Genomic DNA, 20,993 nt, shown 5'->3' with positions numbered 1-20,993 from the left:
CCTTCTCCCTGCAGTGATCCGGGATCGGCGGGAGCGCCTTTGCCCGGAGCGCAGGGATGTGCGAGCCGCCTTTTAGCAGAGCGCAAAGCTCCTTTCATCCGCCCCACTGCGCGGTGCAGAGACAGGGAGAGAGAGGGAAAAGAGCCGCCAGGAGCGGCAGCAGGGAATTATTTAAGAGTAATAGGTTGACCTGAGCTGTAAGAGGAGCGCGGAGCAGCGAAGCATCTCTGATGGGAGCGGTCAGCTCCCGCCTTGCTGCGGGGGCAGGGGGAGCAGGGATGGGGCTGGCGAGGCTGTGCCAGGGAGGAGATCGGAGCTGCCTGCTGCTCGAGCCCCGTGTGTGCCCCCCGGCCCGTTTGTGTCGCCTCATCTCACCGACCTTCCGACAGCTGCTCGGCCAGATTGCCTGCCGTTTCTCCACATTTATTTGCACGGCTACAGCATGCATCGGCATCCTAATCATCCCCACCAGCCTCTGCCGGGTGACTTTGCCCTGGGAGGTCAGATGGAGGTCCTCTACACGGCCAGCCATTGGAGAGGGCTGGTGTAGAGGGGTGAGCCTCAAATACACCAAAATAGACATTTCTGGTGTCCAGTCTTCTTGTCAGAAGGTTGTTGTGGTTTAACCCCAACCAGCAGCTCAGAGCCACGCAGCTGCTCGCTCTGGGTATATGGAAAGTGAATGCATTGAAGAGAGTATCTGGAGACTGAATTCCCAGATCTCCTCTGCTTCATCTCCCACCTTTGCGTCTCTCCCACTCTGACCCTGCTGTAAAAAAGTCAGCTCTCCATATTCCCCCTCTCAGCCCTTTGCCCACGGGGCTCCTGATGTTAGGCCAGTTGGACAAGACTGATGGATCAAAGCACGTCTGGGGTGCTGATGGCCTGTGGCCCGTGAAATGGTTTTGCTGTGGTGGGAAACTCTCCAAGGCACTGTGCAAATCTGAGCAGGGTGAGTGCTCTGACAGCCAGAGGGACTTAATGCTGTGGGAGCAGGTGCCGTGGGCCTCAGGAAAGAGGATGGAAGCTTTTTTTCTTTTTTTTTGTTAGTCCTGTGGGAAAGGGGAGCCTTTTCACATGAATCACTTGGGTTGGAAAGGACCTCTAAGATCATCAGCTTGGAGCACTAACCCAGCACTGCCAGGTCACACAGCCATGTCCCCAAGTGCCACAGCCACACATCTTTTAAATCCCTCCAGAGGCAATGACTCCACTTCCTTGGGCAGCCTGCGCCAGTGCTGGAAAACCTTTTGTGTTGGGTTTGCAGGTCCTGGTTTTTGGTAGAAGGGGGCCATGGAGGTGGCTTCTGTGAGAAGCTGCTGGAAGCTTCCACCATGTCCAGCAGAGCCAATCCCTGATGGCTCTGAAGATGGAAATGCTGCTGGCCAAGGCTGGGCCACTTAGAGATGATGGTAACCCCTCTGTGATAACAGATTTAAGAAGAAATCAAAATAAAGTTTGGGGTGCGCTGTTAATTCCAGCCAGAGAAGAGGAGGAGGGGAGAACCTGTGAGGGAAACAACATGGAGACAACGAGGTCAGTGGAGAAGGAGGGGGAGAAGGTGCTCCAGGCACTGGAGCAGATTCCTCTGCAGCATGTGGTGAGCCCATGGTGAACCAGCTGTGTCCCTGCAGCCCATGGGGATCCACAGGGGATGCAGAGATCCACTCACAGCCCATGGGGATCCACAGGGGATGCAAAGATCCACCCTCAGCCCCTGGGGGAGGTGCCCATGCCGGAGCACTGGATCCCTGGAGGAGGCTGTGATCCAGTGGGAGATCCAGTGGAGAGAAGGGCCCTGCTTCCAGGCTGGAGCAGCCTGTCCTTGGAGGACTGCACAGCAGTTTTGGGATGGTGTGTGCCCATGGGAGGGACTCAGGTTGCAGCAGTTTTGGGAAGACTGCTGCTCGTGAGAGTGGATCCACACTGGAGAAGTTCACGGAGAACTGTGTCCCATGGGAGGGACCCCACAGCCTCACAGGGACTCCTCTCCCTGAGCAGTGGAAGAAGAAGGGCCCAAACCCCTTACCCTGGCCCCCTGTGCTGTCAGTGGGAGGGAGGGAGGGGCTGGGGAAAGAAAAGGTGTTTTCTAAGGACTTTACTTCTCATTATCCTCCTCTGATTTTGGTTGTAATAAACTCACTTTCTACTTCTAAGTTGAGCCCATTTTGCCCTTGGAGTGTTTTCTCCCAGTGCTTAACTCACGAACCCTTTGTTTGAATTTTTCTCTCCTCTGCCCGGCTGTAGCAGAGAAGGGTGAGAGAGTGGCTTTTGTGGGTGCCTGGTGTTTGGCCAGTGTCAACCCACACCACCTTTCCTTGGAAAAAACTTTCCTGCTGTTCAATCTAAACCTCCCCTGGCACAACATGAGAGGAACCGTTTGTGGCAGACAAGAGGAGGTGGTGCTCTGACTTTTTTCAGGTGTCCTTCATGCTCAGCTGTGGCCATATAACCTGCCTGGTTGGACATACCATGGAATGGTTTGGGTTGGAAGGGACCTTAAAGGCCACCTAATTCCAGCCCCCTGCTATGGGACACTCTCCACTATCCCAGGTTGCTCACATTGTGACCCTAGAGAGGGCATCTCCTCTGGATTGTCATCTCCCTTGTATTGGTACATTGTGGTGGAGCAGCACCCACCCAAAATTTTATTACTAATGCATGTTATAATATGGGTAATAATATAATGCCTATTATAATAAGGCTCATAATAAGATATTAAAGACTACCAGTGTGGCCAGAGAGTGAGGTGTAAATATTTTTAAAAGTCCCTTTTTGGTAACCTCTTCTTCAGCCTCAATTGCCCTTTTGCAGAGAATGTTGCATAAGGCTGTGGTGTCCCAGCTGTCGGGGTTACCAGGGCACATCTGTGTCTGGTAACTCATGCTGAGGTCACACGGGAGGTGACAGCCCAGGGCAGCTGTTTGTTGTGCTGGGCTGTGCTTGGGCCATCCCATGACAGCTTTGGGATGGAAGCACAACTTCCTGGGAGGATGTCAGGAGGATGGAGCTGAGGGGCCCAGCAATGGGACAAGAGGGAACGGGCAAAAATGGAAGCACAGGAAGATCCACAAGGAAGAACTGCACTGGGCAGTCACCGAGCACTGGAACAGATTGTCCAGAGAGGGTGTGGAGTGTCCCTCTCTGGGGAAACCCCAGAGTCCTCTGGACACAATCCTGTGCCATGTGTTCTGGGATGTCCCTGCTAGAGCAGGAAGGTGGGAGCAGAACAGTGGGGTCAGACTCATTCTGTGATCCTGTGATTATTTGTGATCTCACACCTCTGCACTGCTCAGAGAGAGGCAAGGCTTTGGTCTCTCCTCTGCCTCCCCCGTGTGCAGCACCATCCTTCCATGTTTGAACAGGGATTTTAGGGTTGTTCATTCCTTATTTTAACACAAACCTGTCCTTGCTGCTGGGGATCCACTGGAACAGAGCAGTCTCCTTATGATTAAGAGTTAGGGTCTCTTGCATTACTGTTCAGTATTTCTTTTTGGACCCCCCAAACTTCTTCCAATATTTTTTTTTTTTAACAGTTTGAACTTTTCTTACTCATTCATTGCAAAATAAGGAAGGCACAAAGGGCATCACCACGTAGTACCCCAGAGCCCTTTAATTCCTGGAGCTGCTCTGGGGGGATCTGGGTGCTGGAGCTGCTCCTGCTGAGCTGCCAGGTGAAGGAGGGGGTGCTGGAGACAGGTCGGGAGCAGGTCCCACTCCCGTTTGCCCTCCTCCTCCCCCCAACAGGCTGCATCTGTCTGCATGTTTATTTTTAATCTCACATCTGCTGGCATCGTAACAAAGATTTAATGACATGACACAGTTTTGTCACCAGTTCTTTTTTCTGTAGTGAATGAAGCTTCCATTGCAGGCTGCTGCAGAGAGCTGAAAGCTTTAAAAAATGACAGAATTTGGCGACTCGTGTAGAAAGCTCACCTGTTTGCCACGAGCACCTGTAGGCTGTTGTCTGCCTGGACAAAAAAAATTGATAGATTTTGTTATTCTTGCCTGTTGGTGAGATAAGCATAACCACAATTAGTCTTTGTTAATGAAGAAAAACCATTAAGGATATGCAGAACAGTCCCATAAATGGACCTGTAAATGCTGAAAAAGCAGAAACATGGTCCAGCACGGGGCTTTCCAAAGGCATCTCCCTGGCTTGTGTCCTCTGCTCGGTATTTACCATCAAACATAAGCCCCAGGCTCTTCTGTTTATCCAGATGTTTTGCTTCATTGTTTAGATGATGGGCCACAGCTTCTGAGAAATAAAGATGCCAGCTTCCTGCTGAGGAATATCTCGAGCTTGTTTGACCCAGAAATGGCAAGAGGATTTTAAAGACATACTTTTATGCCTTTTAAGGCAGATGGCCTGAAATTCCTCTGAGTCCTGACTGCCTGCCTGGGCATGAGCATTGACGAGACCTTTTTCCCTGCAGGGCTGTTGACATGGGACAGCTGGTTTTGCTGATTTGGGGTATTTTTTTTTTTCTTGAACTTGAGCTGTGGGAAAAAAGATACTCAGAGCACTCCTTATGGGTCTGCATTCTCTCCCCTGTGCCCTGTTGGGAATAAGGGCATGTGTTTGGTAGTGAAATATTCTCATTGACCTGTGCATTTTGGGCAGAATCCGTGATTTCCCTCTCTGCATCCGTGCTGCTCTGTTTCCTGTAACACTCCTCCTATTGCCTGGAAGCCCTTCTGCTCTCCTCCTAAATTCACTGGGGCTGTGCTTTGCTCCTGCGCCCACGATCTTGACCCGTCCCTGGGGTCCCTCTCAGCCCCTCAGATGCTTTGGTGTTGATGTCCATGACTGATTCCCAGGGCCAGATCTTTGTCCAGAACTGATTCCCTGCTTGTATGGCTCCTGCTATCCTGGCCAAGGAAGGGAGCTGGTGAGAGAAGCTGTAAAGCAAGGATAAAGCCATGGAAGTCACCTGCTGGTGTCTGCAGAGCCTGGAGCTGACAGCACCAAAGCCGGTGACCTCCGTGTCCCCTCCAGGCAGCTTCTCCTTTGGAAGGACAGGGAGATGAACTCCCTTCAAAGCCTGCTTTGGGGCTATTGTATGGAGTACAATGCGGGGGAAGTCAAGCTCTCCTCTCTCACAGCCAGCCGAGAGCAGCCCCGTAATCACGGGTGACCAGAGAGGATTTGCATGTTAAAAGCAGTGGCTAGGGGCACTTAAAAAGGAGAGGAAACATATTCATCAAGGCCAGCTTTATCCTTATGAATATTATTATTCCCGGGGCAATATAGCCCAGACCTTTCAGTGCAACGCTGAAAGTGCTCTTGCTGTGCCTCTCCCTGTAAATGGTTAATTTGTGGTGCTGTGTGTTGTGTGACATTGGTACCCCCGTTGGTGGCTCTGGGAAGGAAGCTGAGTTGTTGGAGTGAGGTGGTGGAAGCAGTGCCCTGGCAGCAGCAATAGGAGGGCTGTGGGATGCTCTGGAGCTGCTCCTGGTGGTGGTGGCTTGGGGGAGGCAGGTAGCCCAAAAGAGAGGCTGGGGAGATGCTCTGGTCTTGTCTGAAAAGGTATTTTAGGAGTGCTTGGAAAGCAAACACCCACCACAGCCACCCATGAAGGGCTTCTTACCCAGCACACCCCCCCAGATGACAAAACCCTGCTTCCTGAGCAGTTTAAAGGCCCAAGCCAGGATTAAGGTGCTGAGTGTGTGGCACAAAGTCAAGGGTTTACACGGCAGCAGGGCAGGGCTGGGTTAAGCTTCCAGAAAACCAGCAGCTGTAAAGCAAAGGGCAGCAAAATTCCAGGGCAGATGGGCTGGGGAGGATGTGGTGTCTCCATTGCTAGAAGGCTTTCAGGATGAGAATTATTTAGGTGGAGCACAGGTGACACGTTTCTCTTCTGAGGTCCCTTCCAGCTATATCTTTTATGCTTTTGTGACTGCTGATCACCAAAAAACTTGAAGACGCTTTAAAAAATAATCCTCAGGCCGTGCCCTGTGAGGCTTTATAGAGCAGCTTGATTTAGAGGAAGGGAAAAAAAAGAAAAGAAATGGAAAACCTAAGAGGGAGCTGCAACCTCTCACACCTTGGCAGAAGTGGCACTGACATAAGGGAAGTGGAATTTTGCTGGAGTCCGAGCTGAGCTTGGTTCCCTGCAATGCCACATGCCTGGATACAAGGGCAGGAGCATGAGGGATGTGCATGGGATGAGTGTCCTGAGCCTGGATTCATCAGTGTGAGTTGCAGAGTGTGCTCTGTGTTACCTGTTCTGTTGTACCAAATCCTGACACCTGCCTTGGGGGCAAATTTCTGCTGGCCTGAGCCTTAACTGGGAAAATTTGGATTCTCTGGTTCTCTGCTGGTGCCGTCACCCAGTATTAAGCTGGTTAAATAGTATTCCCAAGTATGGAGCCCTGTTTTCCTATATTTTCTAGTAGAAGTGTTGACTGGGACAACCTTTGGTTTACTGCAAGCCCTGTGGTTCCCAAAAAACCCTGAAAATAGTTCAGTTTGTTTCGCATCTTTGGCCAAGGATTTTCTTGGAAGCAGTGCCCCATCTTCTAAGCTCTGCCTCTCCTCAAGCCTCCTTTCCATCCTCTCAGCATTTCAGGATACTTCTCTCTAAGCTGAGGGCGAATAACTCAATAGGAAAGGAGTTACAATAAAACACAGAGACTTGGTGAGAGCTTTTCAGGAATAATCCGTATTATCCCAGCTGGCCATAACCAGCCACTGCCAGGTCTCACTTGTGACCTTTGCTGTGTCTCCTTTTGAGATTTAGCTCCTTGTCAACCCTTTTGATGGTGTCACAGGCAGGGGGATGTGCCCAAGGTGCCGTGATCCATGTGTACCTGGAGCCCCAGCAGAGCCTTTTAGCTGGCAGTCTGCGCTCGTGCCTTTAGGGAGAGACAAGAATATGCATTTTAAGATTTGCATAGGAACATGCAGCTGTTCCACCAAAAATGGATAATTGTTCTCCCCGCTGTGAAGTTAAACAATAAGAAGTGCCAAACTGCATTTGCCATTGCTGATTTTGTGCACTCAGCTGCATATTTTATGCATGTAGATTAGTTCCAGATTTATGACGATGGAACTGTTCATGCCTGCGTTAATCGGGCCAGGTTGTAGTTGCTGTGGAAACTACAACTGACTTTTATGTGAAGTTCTGTGTTGCATTTAATGCTTTTTTTTTAAATTTTCCCTTAATTTTTTAAAGCTCTCCTATATTTAATACTTTGTGGTGAAAACAGTGAGGGAAAGCAGCATCAAAAATAAAAGCGCCTTTGGGCAAAAAACAAGTTTCAGCAAAGAGAGCAATTTTTCTGGAAAGTTGGGATGTCTGGGAAAAATAAGGGTTTGTGATAGAGTGCCACCTTGACCACAGCTGTATAACTATTATTATAAGTGTGTAACAACTATTATAGGCCCTGCAATACTGTAATAAAGAATACAGCTATGTAGCTTATAAATGTCCTGGAAATACAGGGCTGAAGTTGCTGGGTCTCTGGATATCACTCCTGGTGGGAAAAGGGAATTGCTGGTGTGTGTGTCATGTGAAAATAGTGCTCAGTGTTACTGATATTTATTTCTTATCTCCAGAACACCCCCGTGGGCACTCCAATTTTCATTGTGAACGCCACGGACCCGGACCAGGGGGCAGGAGGCAGCGTGCTTTATTCCTTCCAGCCCCCTTCCAACTTCTTTGCCATCGACAGTGGCCGTGGCATCGTGACGGTGATCCGGGAGCTGGACTATGAAGTCACTCAGGCCTACCAGCTCCAGGTGAACGCCACGGTGAGTCTTACTCTGAGAGCTGCAGGCCTGGAGGTGTTTTTTCTGGGGTTTATTTTGTTGCCCTGCTCTGGCAGGTCTGCTTTTGGGCATGTCCAGTGTTTTCTGCTTAGCAAGGTGTTGCAGCTGTGCAGTTTCTGGGTGGTTTTAAGTCATTGTGGGGAGCGGCTGCACCTCTGCAACAGCATCTCAGACGTGCCAGGGGCTTCTGCAGGAAGGGAACCAGCTCCTGGGTGGTGAAACCCAGTACAGGGCATACAGACCATTCACAGAATCACAGAGTGGTTTGGGTCAGGCTCCCTAAAGACCATCCCATTCCAACCCCCTGCCATGGGCAGGAGCACCTTCTGCTAGACCAGGTTGCCCAGTTCTAGCCAGCCTAGAACACTTCCAGGGATGGAGCTACATCTACAACTTCCCTGGGCAAGCTGTGCCAGTGTCTCACCACCCTCTGAGTGAAAAATATCTTTGGTATCCTCCAGACTCATTCCTTGCACACTGTGGTTTATTACAAGTGGATTCATCTGTATTCAGTTCAGACATCAAGAGTTAAAATTTTGGTGGGCAGAGAAAACCAGGGTCTTAATTACAGTCAATGCCATCACACTGGGAGGGGACCCTTGGGATGGGAAATGGTAAATTCATGCCCCATGTAGGTGGGTGTTTAGTCCCTGGTGTTAGTCTGGAGAGAGCTGGAGAATGTCAAGGAGCACACAGGCTGGAGCTCTGGATGCCGGCTCCTTCCCCACCTCGCACGCAACAGAGGAAGGTGAGATTCAGCCCTACAATACATCTGCCCAACTCCACGCTCAGGAGAGAGGGGAAAAACCCTCTCTGCCCCCTCCAGGCAGCTGGCTAGAGCTCTTGAAGCATGTGATTTGATCAAGATCATTGCCTTGATGCAGAACTACAAATGTCAGGAGGACACGGCTGTGCTTCTCTCTTCACAGCAGCGGGCCTGGACACTCACTGACTGTAGGGCAAACATCACAACCTTTCAGCCCAAGCCCTGCATGTTCCAGGCTGTGGAATTTGCTCCAGAAACTTGGTTTTTGTTGTTTGTTTTTTTTGTTTGTTTTCTTATTTTGAAACATACCTCATTTTATTTTAATACTCCAGTGCGAAGAAGTCCTCTCTGGTTTTTGCTTCCTTGCCAGTGTCTGTCGCTGACACAATTTCCTGGGATGTGTTAGTGAACCATCTAGCAGGTTGGAAAATGTGGGACCAGACACAGTCCCTGATGGAAATGTAACTTTCTTGCGGGATTCTGATTTCCTTAAGGATGAAATAGTGTCAGCTTGGCCCATCCAGCTCTGTCTGGCCCTGTATCCCAGCAAAGATAAAATGGGGGTGTAACTGGTACTTCAGGGAATCCCAGAATGGTTTGGGTTGGAAGGGGTTGTAAAGCCCAGTTCATCCCAACCTCCTGCCATGGGTAGGGACAGCTTCCACTATCCCAGGTTGCTCCAAGCCCTGTCCAACATGGCCTTGAACACTTCCAGGGATGAAGCAGCCAAAGCTTTTCTGGGCAACCTGTTACTTGCTCAATACACTCCTGGCATCCAGTGATTTCCAGCTTAGGGAATCCAAGGGCTGAAGTGTTGTCTCTGAACTGGGCTGGGTGGCAGCTGTGGCGATATCTCCTTGCCTTGGTCAGTGCTAGTAATTCCTAGAAGAAGAGTGGTGAGAAACCCCAGGGCAAAGCTGTGCCGGGAAAGAAATGAGAGTTTCAGGAGCGTAGCAGAAGCTGGAAGAGCAAAGGCAGATTTTTGTGTGCCTGATGAACCGTTTCCAGAGTGGGAAATGGGGTGATAGTGGGTTCAGGGTGGCTGCAGGGATTGCTGAGGAGCATGGGTGCAGAGCAGGAGTGGTTCCATCCCAGGGATGAAGGCAGCAAGCACAGAAGGAGTCTGGAAAGGACAGCAGGAGAGACAGTCCAGTAAGGATATTGGAAGCATGCTTGTTTTTTCAGTGCTATCTGTGATGTCTGAAACAAAATTTAAGAGGTGAAGGGGAGGGGAAGGCACATTATCTGAAAAAACAAAGGACTTGTACCTGATGGCACTAACAGCAGAGTCAGAATAAGCATCCACCCAGGCCACAGACACTGAGCCCTGCAGGTTAAGAGGATAATGTACAAGCTGAGTTGTTGAATAGGGTTTAAATTAACATTAATCTTCTGGCAATCAGTCTTTGCCTCTGCTCAGAGCTGCTTTGGAGGAGTGTGTAGTAACCTCTGATGGTCACCTTCCAGCACAGTGCCTGACTGGGGGTAAGGAGACACTGAGGAGACACAGATTCCCTTCCCTCCGTGTGCTCTCTTTGCTCCTGCCCTTAGCAAAGGGCTGGGGGCTTTGGGGTCACTTTTGAGCACACATGGGACAAGGCTTCAGCAAGAAAAGCAGTGGCAGCAGCAGGAGAAGCTGGTGGCAGTGCCTACTGCTGTGGCACTGGCTGCTGGAAGAGGGTCATGCTTGGAAAAGAGCCCGAGGCTCTGTCCTGCTGGCACATGATGGAGTGAAAGGGAGGTGATCGTGGAACCATGGAATGGTTCAAGTGGGAAGGGACATTTAAAGACCATTTAGTCCAGCCCCCTGCCATGGGCAGGGACACCTTCCACTATCCCAGGGTGTTCCAAGCCCCCATCCATCCTGGTCTTGGACACTTCCAGGGATCCAGGGGCGGCCACAGCTTCTCTGGGTGAACTTACCACCCTGACAGCCAGGAATTTCTTCCTAATGCATGATCTAACCCTGCCTTCTTTCACTTTAAAGCCATTTCCCCTTGTCCTGTCCCTCCATGCCCCTTGTCCCAAGTCCCTTCCCAGCTCTCTTGGAGCCCCTTTAGGCACTGGAAGGGGCTCTGAGGTCTTCCAGAGCCTCCTCTTCAGCTGTGTTAAGGCATCAGCACTGTTGGTAGAGAGGCTGCTAGCACGCACCCCTGAGTCTGACCATGCAGAGGTACCTTAGGCTGTGTCTGCATTAGGAAGGAATATACATTTTGAAGTAGATGTTGAACAGCGTTGCTGCATTTTCACTCAAAATGTGATGAAAACTAAATTGGTGTTTGCTTCATTTGAAAGGGCTGATGCTGCAATGAAATGCATATTGTATTTCAGCTTAGAGGGAGGTGCAGTGGACAATAATTCCAGCAGGTAGCTTGAAAAAGAGATGATTACCTCCACTATTCAGAAATCCTGTCCCAGCTACAACCACATGAGACTTAATGCTGCTGAATAACTCTGTTTTTCTGATAGAAACCCATTCTCTCCCCTCCCTGCCCCTTCTTTTTTCAAGGACCAAGATAAAAACAAGCCTCTGTCTACTCTGGCCAACCTGGCAGTCATCATCACAGATGTGCAGGACATGGACCCCATCTTCATCAACCTGCCCTACAGTACGAACATCTACGAGAACTCGCCTCCGGTAAGGGCTGTGCTTCGTGGGGTTTCCTTCTGAAACAGCACAATTCCAGCCAGATCCAAAATATTCAGCCCTTTTTAAAACAGGCAGCCTAAGCACAGGGGCTCAGGAAGCCTGGACCCCAAATAAAATATTTTCTTGAGGGTTTTTTTCTTAAATTCTACAAACGCTTTGTGTTGTTGGGAGCAGACAGTCACCCCGTCTCCTCCCCGTGGTCTATCTGCATGCCATTTCCAATAGAGAACTTGAAGGAAAAATCTAAACGTTCCTGAAATGAGGCAGTTTTGAAAATGCCAGAATCATCAGCCATTTCAGCACTTTGAGTCTTTTCCCCCAGGTTTTGCCAAATTGGTCCAATCATTTTAGTTCTTCTGAAACTCGGTTTGTCAGCAAACTCGCTGTTTGTGGAAAAATGTCTCCCAGTCTCTGAATACAGCAGGGATGAGTTTTTTTTTCCCCCCCACAGATGTCAGGGAGCATGAAGGGCAGCTTGGGCTTTGGGAGCTGTTTCTAGAGGGAATCTCATCTAGGACTTTCAATGAGAAATTTGTCTCTTTTATTTTTGGCACTTTCCAGTCAGGATTAAAAGTACACCCTGAAATGCAGAAGAACCCTTGCAATCTACCCAGGGAATGCAGACCATTTTGGAGACCCACCAAAGGCTTTAATCCAAGCACTAGCCCTTCTCCACAGCATCCACAGCTGTTCATCTCATCAGTTTGTCCACAGGGAAACATTTCTGTGTGTGGAAGGGAAAACCTGCCATAAAATCATGGCATGGTGGGCACCCACAGCACATGTGCACCCCATAACTTGTGTTGTGCTCTGGATCCCAAATGCCTGGTGGCTCTGTTCAGAGGGAGAGGAGCTCCAGTGTGGTTCATTTTTTGCCTTTTTATTCACTTTGGGGCAAAAGTGGACATGGAGAGTGCTGGATCAATAGGGCTAAGTTGTACTGCCCCAAATCCCGTGGTGACACAGCACATCACCTGTCTGCTGGCCTAGAAGTGGCCAAAAAACCAGCTTATTCATGAATTACTCACAAGGTAAAAGTTTTCTGATATTAAGGAATATCTCTGGGATGGACAGAGTGAGCTGCAGGGAAATAAACCCCCACAAATTAGATCACACTTAACTAGGAGGAAAAAAGCTTTAAATGAAATTAGAGGAATGAAAGTGCCATAAGTATTAAAAAATCATAGATTGCATCATTTCCATGGAGTGATCTGGTATCCAGGAAAATAAATGTCTTCCAAATAATGATATATATTAAGGCTGAAGGATCCCTTTGTGTCAATACACCAACATGCACCACAATTATTCACTGTTTTGCAGTCAGGAAAGCAGCAAATAACCACTGTGTAACGTGCTACAGGAAAAGGAGCAAGGAATTCCCACCAGGTTTAGAGGTTTTAATTTCTCTAGGCCTTGTGCAAGTCAATGAGGTGTCTGGGATGGATAGGTGCCACCAGAGGCATGGTGAAGAGGAAGATTGCTGGAGTTGGGGACTGCTTTGAGTGGTGTCACCCTCTGGTTTGGACACAAATTCCCAGCCTTCCTGGGAGAAATTCCCCTGCTGAAACAAGGGTGTGATATATGCTTTGGCGTTTAACAGAGTCATTTAGTTGGAAAAAGCCTCAAAGTTCATCAAGTCCAGCCATTATTTATGTGCATTTTTTGTCTCCCGGTGTAAGTCTTCTCATCAGCTCTGCCCTACCCCCTGAGTGGAGCCTGGGGATGTAGAGTGAATGTCTTGGTTATCAAAATGATCACCACCAGTTTGGGTGGGGAGTCTGGGCTTGGTCAGCTCCAAAAGCAGGCTTGCAGGTCAAATCAAGAGGCTGTGCTGCATTTTTAGGTGATGTTACCCTGACATGTGACTCAGCAGGTCAAAATGTGCTCAAGGCATCTCATCCCAGCCCTAAATCCACGGAGCCGCTGCTCCCCGTCTCTCTTCCCTCTTTTTATCTGTGGTGCACAGCATGTCTGTGTTCCCCTATCAATGTATCAGACAAGAATACCTCATCTAAAGTGTATACATTACCTAATAAAATCCTTCTTATTTGGGATTATTGCATCAAATTTTAATTTCCTCACTCGAGTAACAGCATGTCAGCCAGCCCGTCAGCGGAGAGCCGATAGAAGGTGAAAAGAGTGGATAAACTGCAGCAAATTACCACAAACAGATCTCTATCAGCCCTTTGACTGGAATTGACTGGAATTAAGTGAGAAATGGGATTTTTTTTGCCGTGGCAGCTTTCTGAAGCGCTCACACTCCCCTCCTCCTCCTGCTGCAATGCTGGGCTGCGCTTCGCCTTTCAAGTCCCTAATCCTGTAAGAGAAGAAGAAGAAAAAGGGGTGGAGGGGCATGAGAGGGGAGAGGAGTGCAGTTGTAGTTCTTACTTCTCTCAGGCTGGGATCTGGGAGCATAACTGAGAAGCATTTTGGGCAGGTGCTTATTGTGGCACTCAGAAGAAAGCAATTTCTTATCGGGCAGAGGAAGAGGACGCAGCAGGGAGAGACTCTGCTGTCCCTGGAGGTGTTGTATCTCCTTTCTTGATGTTCTTTATCATCCCAGCATGGCTCAGGCATCTCTCCTAGGGCACCCAAGTGTGCCTGCAGATGTGGCAAAGCTCTGAGGCGTGTTTTTCATCCTCAGGAGGGTTTTTGGGTGTCTGTCCTGGCAGCAGCTGGAGGCTAGGTGGCATGGTTGGTGTTGAATGTCCTGGAAGGGACATTCCAGTGCAAGCATTGCCACAGACTGCCAGGGTAGTAGTGGAATCACCATCCCTGCAGGGATTGAAAAGACATGTGGAGGTGGCACTTGGGAACACAAGTTAGTGGTGGTCTTGGCTGGGGGAATGGTTGGACTGGATGATCTCAGAAGGCTTTTCCAACCTAAATGGTTCTGGGATTCCGTGTCCTCCAGACAGGCTGCTAGGGGCTGGAGGAGAGGGGCCATTTCCCCTTGCAGAGCTGCTGTGGTTCTGATGAGCCCCTGCTTTTCTGCACCTCAGCTGGGGCATGGTGCAGGCAGTGCTGCAGCTTCGCTTTGTGGCTGCAAGAGGAGAATTCCACTCTCCAGGAGACAAGCTGAGGGCTGTGAACCTGTTCATCCCACAGGGAGCCACGTGAGGGCAAGAGTGGCGACAAAGCCCATTGGAACACGGCCCTAAGACCAGCACTTGTATTCCCTTGCAGTAGAATGGTACAGATACATGTCAAACATCATTAAAACAGTTTTAATTCTTCAGCACCCTCCCCCTCCACCTCAGAAACTCCTTGAGTTGAAGAAATAATGTAGAATCAGTGCTGGTTTTGCCCTAGAGTCTCAATAGCTCTGAGTTAATTCTTTCTTACAATATTTCCAGCCCATCAGTGTGAACACTTTATTAAAAGCTCAGGGTTTTATTAAAAAAGGATTGATTTACCCCTGCCCCTCTTCAAAAAACCCTCAGATTTTGTTTGGATAATGTGCCATTCTTTATTTTCTTTGCCTTTTTTTAAGCATAGGCTTTCCCAGATTATTACTTTTCTAAACCTTCTTCCTCCTCCCCCAGAGGGGAAGAGTTATTCTGTTCTCTCTGTACCCCCCAGCCAAGCTCTCTCCTTGCAGCCACTGCTGTCTGCAGTGGGCAGGCGAGGTGTGACTTGTTTGAAAAGGAAAGTCAGGGATATTTAGGAGTTTCTAAGAGCTCCAGGGTCATGCCACAGGTTGTGCCCTGTGCCGGTTCTTCAGCCCCTTTCCTGGGAGGTTCAAGGCTGCTCCCAAACGCTGTGGTTGCTCAGGAAGGGATTGTCCATCCCCAAGAGGTGGCATCTGCCAGACTTATGGGTGTTGGAAGAGTCTGGATGGAAACCAGGTGGGATGTGGAGGATCTTGCTGTGGTTCAAGGACTAGCATCCACGGATGGTAGGGAAGCCAGCACCACTCCAGCTGTGTTTCTTGGACACTGGTTGGAGTGTGCTCATCCACAGGAGGTGCTTGTGGAGCAGGAGGAGACACAAAGCAGGCTGCAAGGAGAATGGGGGGCAGCCCCAGTACCAAAACCCAGCAGCAGGATATCATCATCATCATCATCATCATCATCATCATCATCATCATCACCATCATCACGGGCCTGCTGAGGGCAGGGGGTGAACCTCAGCATGGTCCCTCACAGCCCTCATTCCTGTGATCAAATGTCTGGATAATTTCTTTCCCGTGGGCATCTCTGTGGCATGCTCCGCTGAGATTTCCAAATGGATTTTCCCTCCACCCCTCCCAAACTTCCCCTGCTGCCACATCCGCGCTCATCCTTTTATCTCTGCCTCCAGCCCTTCCCCTTGGCTCCTCCAGGAGGGGCCTCTCCCGCAGACAAAGCGGCCCATTGCTATTCCCCAGCCATCGCAGGGCCCTGCCTTCCCTCTGCGGGAGGCAATTCCCATTCCGTGCCGCTCCCGAGCCGTGTGACAGGTGACAGGAGAGCTGTCGCACAGCCCCGGTGCCCGCACCCACTGCCCCTCCCATGGCAGAGCTCCTGCTGGGCCAGGGAAGGGAGGGGCTCTTACCTGTCCCGTGGGGATGGGAAATCAAGGATTGCAACGAGTTTGATTCTGCTGCACGTGAGGGTAATGTGTAATACAATACAGAATACATAATAACGCGTAAAATACAATACGTAGTATATAATACTATTTATTATTTAAATACATATATATATAATAGTATTATATACTACATATATAGTATATAATGTATAGTATATATACACTATTTACTATATTTTTATATATATACTATAAAGTATATAATCTATATAAAGTATATATAGAGAGAATATATATACATATATATATAATAGTATTATATACTACATATATAGTATATAATGTATAGTATATATACACTATTTACTATATTTTTATATATATACTATAAAGTATATAATCTATATAAAGTATATATAGAGAGAATATATATACATATATATATATATATATACTCTCTCTTCTCTCTCTACGTATATATAGTATAAAGTATAATACATTATAATTTATACATTATAATTTTACATTAAAATTTTGCATTGCAATTTTACGTTATAATTTAAGCAAAGCTGTGCTGGGACAGGCCACACTGAAATGCATCACCCGTTTTTCCCCTCCACTTTGCCCTGCCCTCCTTTCCGTGTCCCCTGTTCTGCTTTCCCACCTGCTCCTTCCCCACTTTGGCAGTGTTTTTTCCCTCTCTGTGCTCTTGGGAAAGCACAGTTATTGTCAGTAATTTAGAGGCTCTCTGGGTGGCTGCTGAGCCTCACCAGCCGAGTGCTGCTCAGAGGCCAGTGACCTGGGATTTATGGCTAATGTTCTCGGTTAATAACATGGATTTACTTAAGGAGTCTGTTGAAATGCCCTCGGAGATCAGGGAACGGGCAGCCTGCCTGGCCCTGGGAGCCTTCTTTATGGCCAGCAGCGGCATCGAGCCCCCAGGGACAGGGATCTGCAAGTCCTGCGAGTCCCTTCTTTCCACCAGTGATGTTTCAGCTTTCCCTTTGGCCTTCAAATGATGGATTGCAGGGCAAGCACGAGGCTGCCGACCCGCTCTACTCCCTCGTTAGATATGCAAACGCCTCTGCTGACATTTCCTTTGAGGGGAAAGAAAAAAAATAATAAAAAATTTGCTGCTTTCCCCACTGTTAATAAGCCAATGAAAACAAGAACAGCTGAGTTGTAAATTTTTTCACACTACATTAATTACGGGCATGTGCATGTGTTGGTATTCACAGGGGCTTACTGCACTGCGGCGGGGGAGGTTGACTTATGGAGCAGGATATTTTTATTTCAAGAACTAAACAAGAATTTTGGGTGCCTCTTATGTTGTTCTTTGTCAGTTTGGGGGGATTCTTGGATCTTTCTGCTGGGTTTTAGGAACAGTGCAGGACAGAGGATGAGGTGGGTGGGCTGGCAGTTGCAGAAGCTCCTGCCTGTGGGCAATCCCTGGTTCTCAGCATCTGTCCAGCCCTCTTCCTCCTCCTCAAGGGTTTCAATTAAAATCTTTTCAGCTAACTCAGTTGTGCAGCTGACTGCCAATGGTCAGTGTGAGCAGCCCTTATTGCCTGGGGTGCCTCATCTGAGGAACACAGTGGGAGAACAGGTGCAAACTGGGAAGCCGATGGCAGATCAAACTGAAGGTGGTGGTGAAAGGGAATTGTTTCCTGCTGGTCATGCCCTCAGCATTCCCGTCTACATCCTGGGGTGGGTTAACAGAGTTCTGCAGCTCCCACCAGAGTGATGAGTAGTGAGCCTGAACTGCTTCAAGGGCAGGCAGTAGGACTTTTCCATGACCTGCCATGTCCTAGGACAGGTTGTCCCTCAGCAGCTGGCCCAGGGTGAGAGGTGCAGGTCGTTGTGGGAGCCCCAGCAGTGCTGTGACACCTGTCCCCTATCCCCTGTCCCTCCCCAGGGTACCACCGTGCGGATGATAACGGCCGTCGACCAGGACAAGGGACGTCCCCGGGGCATCGGCTACACCATCGTCTCGGGTGAGTCTTGGGGGCACAGAGGGGACCCCAGCAGGGATGGATGGATGGATGGATGGATGGATGGATGGATGGATGGATGGATGGATGATGGATGGATGGATGGATGATGGATGGATGGGTGGATGGATGGATGGATGTTGGATGCAGGATGGATGGATGAATGGATGGATGGATGGATGGATGGATGGATGGATGGATGGATGATGGATGGATGGATGATGGATGGATAATGGATGGATGGATCGATGATGGATGGATGGATGGATGGATGGATGGATGGATGGATGGATGGATGAACACAGGGATGGAGGGATGGATGGATGGAGAGGATAACCCTGCAATAAGTCTTTGTACATCCCATTCCTAGGAAATCATGGAGTAGAATAGATAAAATGATTTAGGATGGAAGGGACCTTAAAGATGATTGTTCCAACCCCCCTGCCATGGGTAGGGACACCTTCCACTAGACCAGGTAGCTCCAAACAAATTTTTCACATTGAAATGATGAGCCACAAACGGCTCAGCTTTACACAACCCCACAGAGGGGATATTCTGTTCCGGGAGGGAACAGGACTGAGTATGGACTGAACAGCCCCTAGTGGTTTCTGTGGTGTTTCCCAAAAGTTTCAGAAGATGTGATGCAAGGACTGGGCCCGTGAGGGTGCAGAGATAGAGGAGGAAGCTTAATTAAAGTGGTGTTGGCTTTCTGCCTTCTGACAGGCACATGGATTGAGCCTGCCTTTGCAGTCTGGCTTTGAAGCCTGGGAGCCCTTCTAGGTGTGGATGAGTGGATCATTGCTGGGCAACATTTAGCCACTTTGGCTCCATAGCCTGAGCATCCCTTCTGATGGCAGCAGGGACAGGGCAGGCTGGGAAGGTGTTTCCAGATAAAACCCATCTCCTTTATGGGAAGGCCAGTTTTGGGGGGTTGGGCCTGTTTCATTTAAGATGCCTTGAGCTCAGCAATCTCTGCCATAGCCCAGCTGACTTTGATGCTCTCAGGGCTGCACTCAGATGCTGCTTTGGTGAGGACAGACTGCTCGGGGTGACCCAAGAGTGAGGGACCAGCTTGGTGGGTGTGTGTTGTAGCCCTCTTCCTGGCATCACTTTTTGGGAGGGCTCTTTCCCAGCAAGAAACAGCGGCAGTGCCTCCCCTCCCCTCTGTGCCATATGCTCCAGGTGCTGACCCCACGTGCAGGTATAATTTCCCAGTTTCTTTTCTTTAAAGCCCAGCCATTTCAAACCCTCTTTTAATCAGCCTTAAGGGTCAAGGTGATTTCACCCTGACTTTCAAGTCCACTGATCCTGACTGCAAGTATCCAGCCTTTGAAGATGCGAGGATTATTTATTCCTCTAATTCCCTCTGCAATTTATTCAAGAGATTGTCCCAGATTGTGAGTATCAGCTGGCCAAGGTGCAGCAGGGACTGTCTTCTGGCTGATACAGGTTCTTTTTCACTGGAGACTGGACTCAAACATCAATCCAGTTTTGCAGAGGTTGCTGAATTACAGTGAGGATGGTAAAATAGCTATCAGCCTGGCCATCTTGGATGGGCAGTGGGATAGTGGAGGTGGAATCAGGATGCTCTGGGATCCAGGTGGAACATGAACCTGCAGACAGATCACTGCACACAGCCTTGCATCTGCTTGTGTATGCCAAGAGCTTAACCCTTGCCCGCAGTCCTGCCTGGTGGGGGCAGCTCTCCTACCAGAGGATCCAGCAAAGCAGATCAAAAAAGTGATTAAACTACTTTACACTGTTATTTTTTTTTCCCCAAACATGAGAATTACAAAGTGTTTTCCAAACTGGCCGGGAGTCTTCCTCCTGTCATCATCAGGGTCTCATGGAGAAAGGGTTGGATGGGAATGACCAGCCTGTGGACAGAGCTGATGTTACTTTCTGATGTGTGAGAGTCCAGACACAGGACTGGCATCTAATGCGCTTCCAAAATCCTGCTCAGCCAAGGCAAGCCATTTTCTTTTTGGCAGGCAGGTAAAGCCTAATTAATTTCTCATTATACTCAATCATGATGCTAAAGGTCAGCGAGCAGATTTTTGCACCTGAGCTGGAAAATTTTTATGGCAATTTTGCAAAAAAAAAAAAAAAAAAAAAAAAAAAGGCTAACATATGAGAATAGGGAAGCAAATTAAATTAGAAACCGACCGTAAGCAAAAGTGAAAGTGGCTGGTGGAAGTAGTAATTAAACCTGGCTCTTTAGCTCCCTTCAGGAGGGGAGGCAGGAGTGATGCTGCTCCCATTTCCCTGCAGGGAGACATGATGCCTTTTCCCAGCTCTCAGAGTTTTTTAGGCAGAGGGTTAGCATGTGGCTGGTCTGCTTTTGCCTTTTGGGCTGGTATATACAGCAGTAAAGAGCTGAGAAGCAACCTGGCTGTTCATCATACCCTTGGTGTTAATGCCTAAAGCATTGGTGTGATTTGGAGGTGGGGCTTAAAAATTAATTTGGAATTGCTGCTGTCCCGTTCGGCTCCATCCCTCGGGCAGCCACGTCTGGGAATGTACTGCAGCAGCTCTTATTTATACAGCTATCTCCAGCACAAGGTCCTCCCGTGACAGGAACACAATAAAACTAAAAGATTAACCATAACCACATAAAATAAGATTTGAGATCTAGCTTTATGCCGCTAGCTTACAAAGCTGTTAAGGCTGAGATGATGGAGGAGCACTGGTGTGGCTGTGCCATGGCTTTGGCTGCTTGTCCTGCCTGCATTGGGAATCATTTCCATATCTAATAGGGATAAGCCATTCAGTTGTTTCTGCCCCTTCCTTCCCATCAGAGTGTTTTAACTCCAGGAAAATGTACTTTTTCACACTTCACTTTGCAAGGAGCAGGCTCACTGCTCTATTGAAAAAGAAATCCAAATTGAGACCTCCCAATTCAAGCCCCTTGTGCCAACAGGCTGGTCAGTGCCAGGGCTCCCATTGCTCCAGAGTATGTTCCTGCTGCTTTTCCTGTGGCCAGAGCCCTGTGTTAGCCCTCCTTCCCCGGCTGCAGTGACAGGTTGGAGATGCTCAGCCACTGAGGTCAGGACTCTGTTTGAAGGACAGATAATTAATCCAGCAAAGTAATCCACAGCTCCTTTTTGGCAGATTTATGGAGATAGCCTCTGTACCGGGGACTCTGCCTCATCATCTTTCATTTCCCAGGCAAAGCGAGTGACTTGTTGTATAACACGACCTGTTCTAGATAAGGCTTTTCATTTAGGGGAACTCTCCGGGCTAACGGAGATTGATTTTCCCGGCGGGAATCGGGAGAGCCCTGGCAGTTTTGGGCAG

General features: G+C 48.9%; 1 protein-coding gene across 1 annotated transcript in view; it reads left to right on the top strand.

Moving 5' to 3' along the window:
- CDH23 (cadherin related 23) overlaps positions 1–20,993 on the top strand; it is a 177,989-nt gene that overhangs the window by 64,176 nt on the left and 92,820 nt on the right. The window contains exons 6-8 of the mRNA XM_041427243.1: positions 7,562–7,756; positions 11,050–11,178; positions 17,621–17,699. Of these exons, the coding sequence (XP_041283177.1) occupies positions 7,562–7,756; positions 11,050–11,178; positions 17,621–17,699 (403 nt within the window). The remainder of the gene's footprint in view (positions 1–7,561; positions 7,757–11,049; positions 11,179–17,620; positions 17,700–20,993) is intronic.

Source organism: Onychostruthus taczanowskii, unplaced genomic scaffold, assembly GCF_017590055.1.
Source record: "Onychostruthus taczanowskii isolate IOZ18803 unplaced genomic scaffold, ASM1759005v1 scaffold98, whole genome shotgun sequence".
NCBI classification, from domain to species: domain Eukaryota; kingdom Metazoa; phylum Chordata; class Aves; order Passeriformes; family Passeridae; genus Onychostruthus; species Onychostruthus taczanowskii.
Note: the sequence above shows the minus strand (reverse complement) of the source record. Positions and strands in the feature narration are given on the sequence as shown.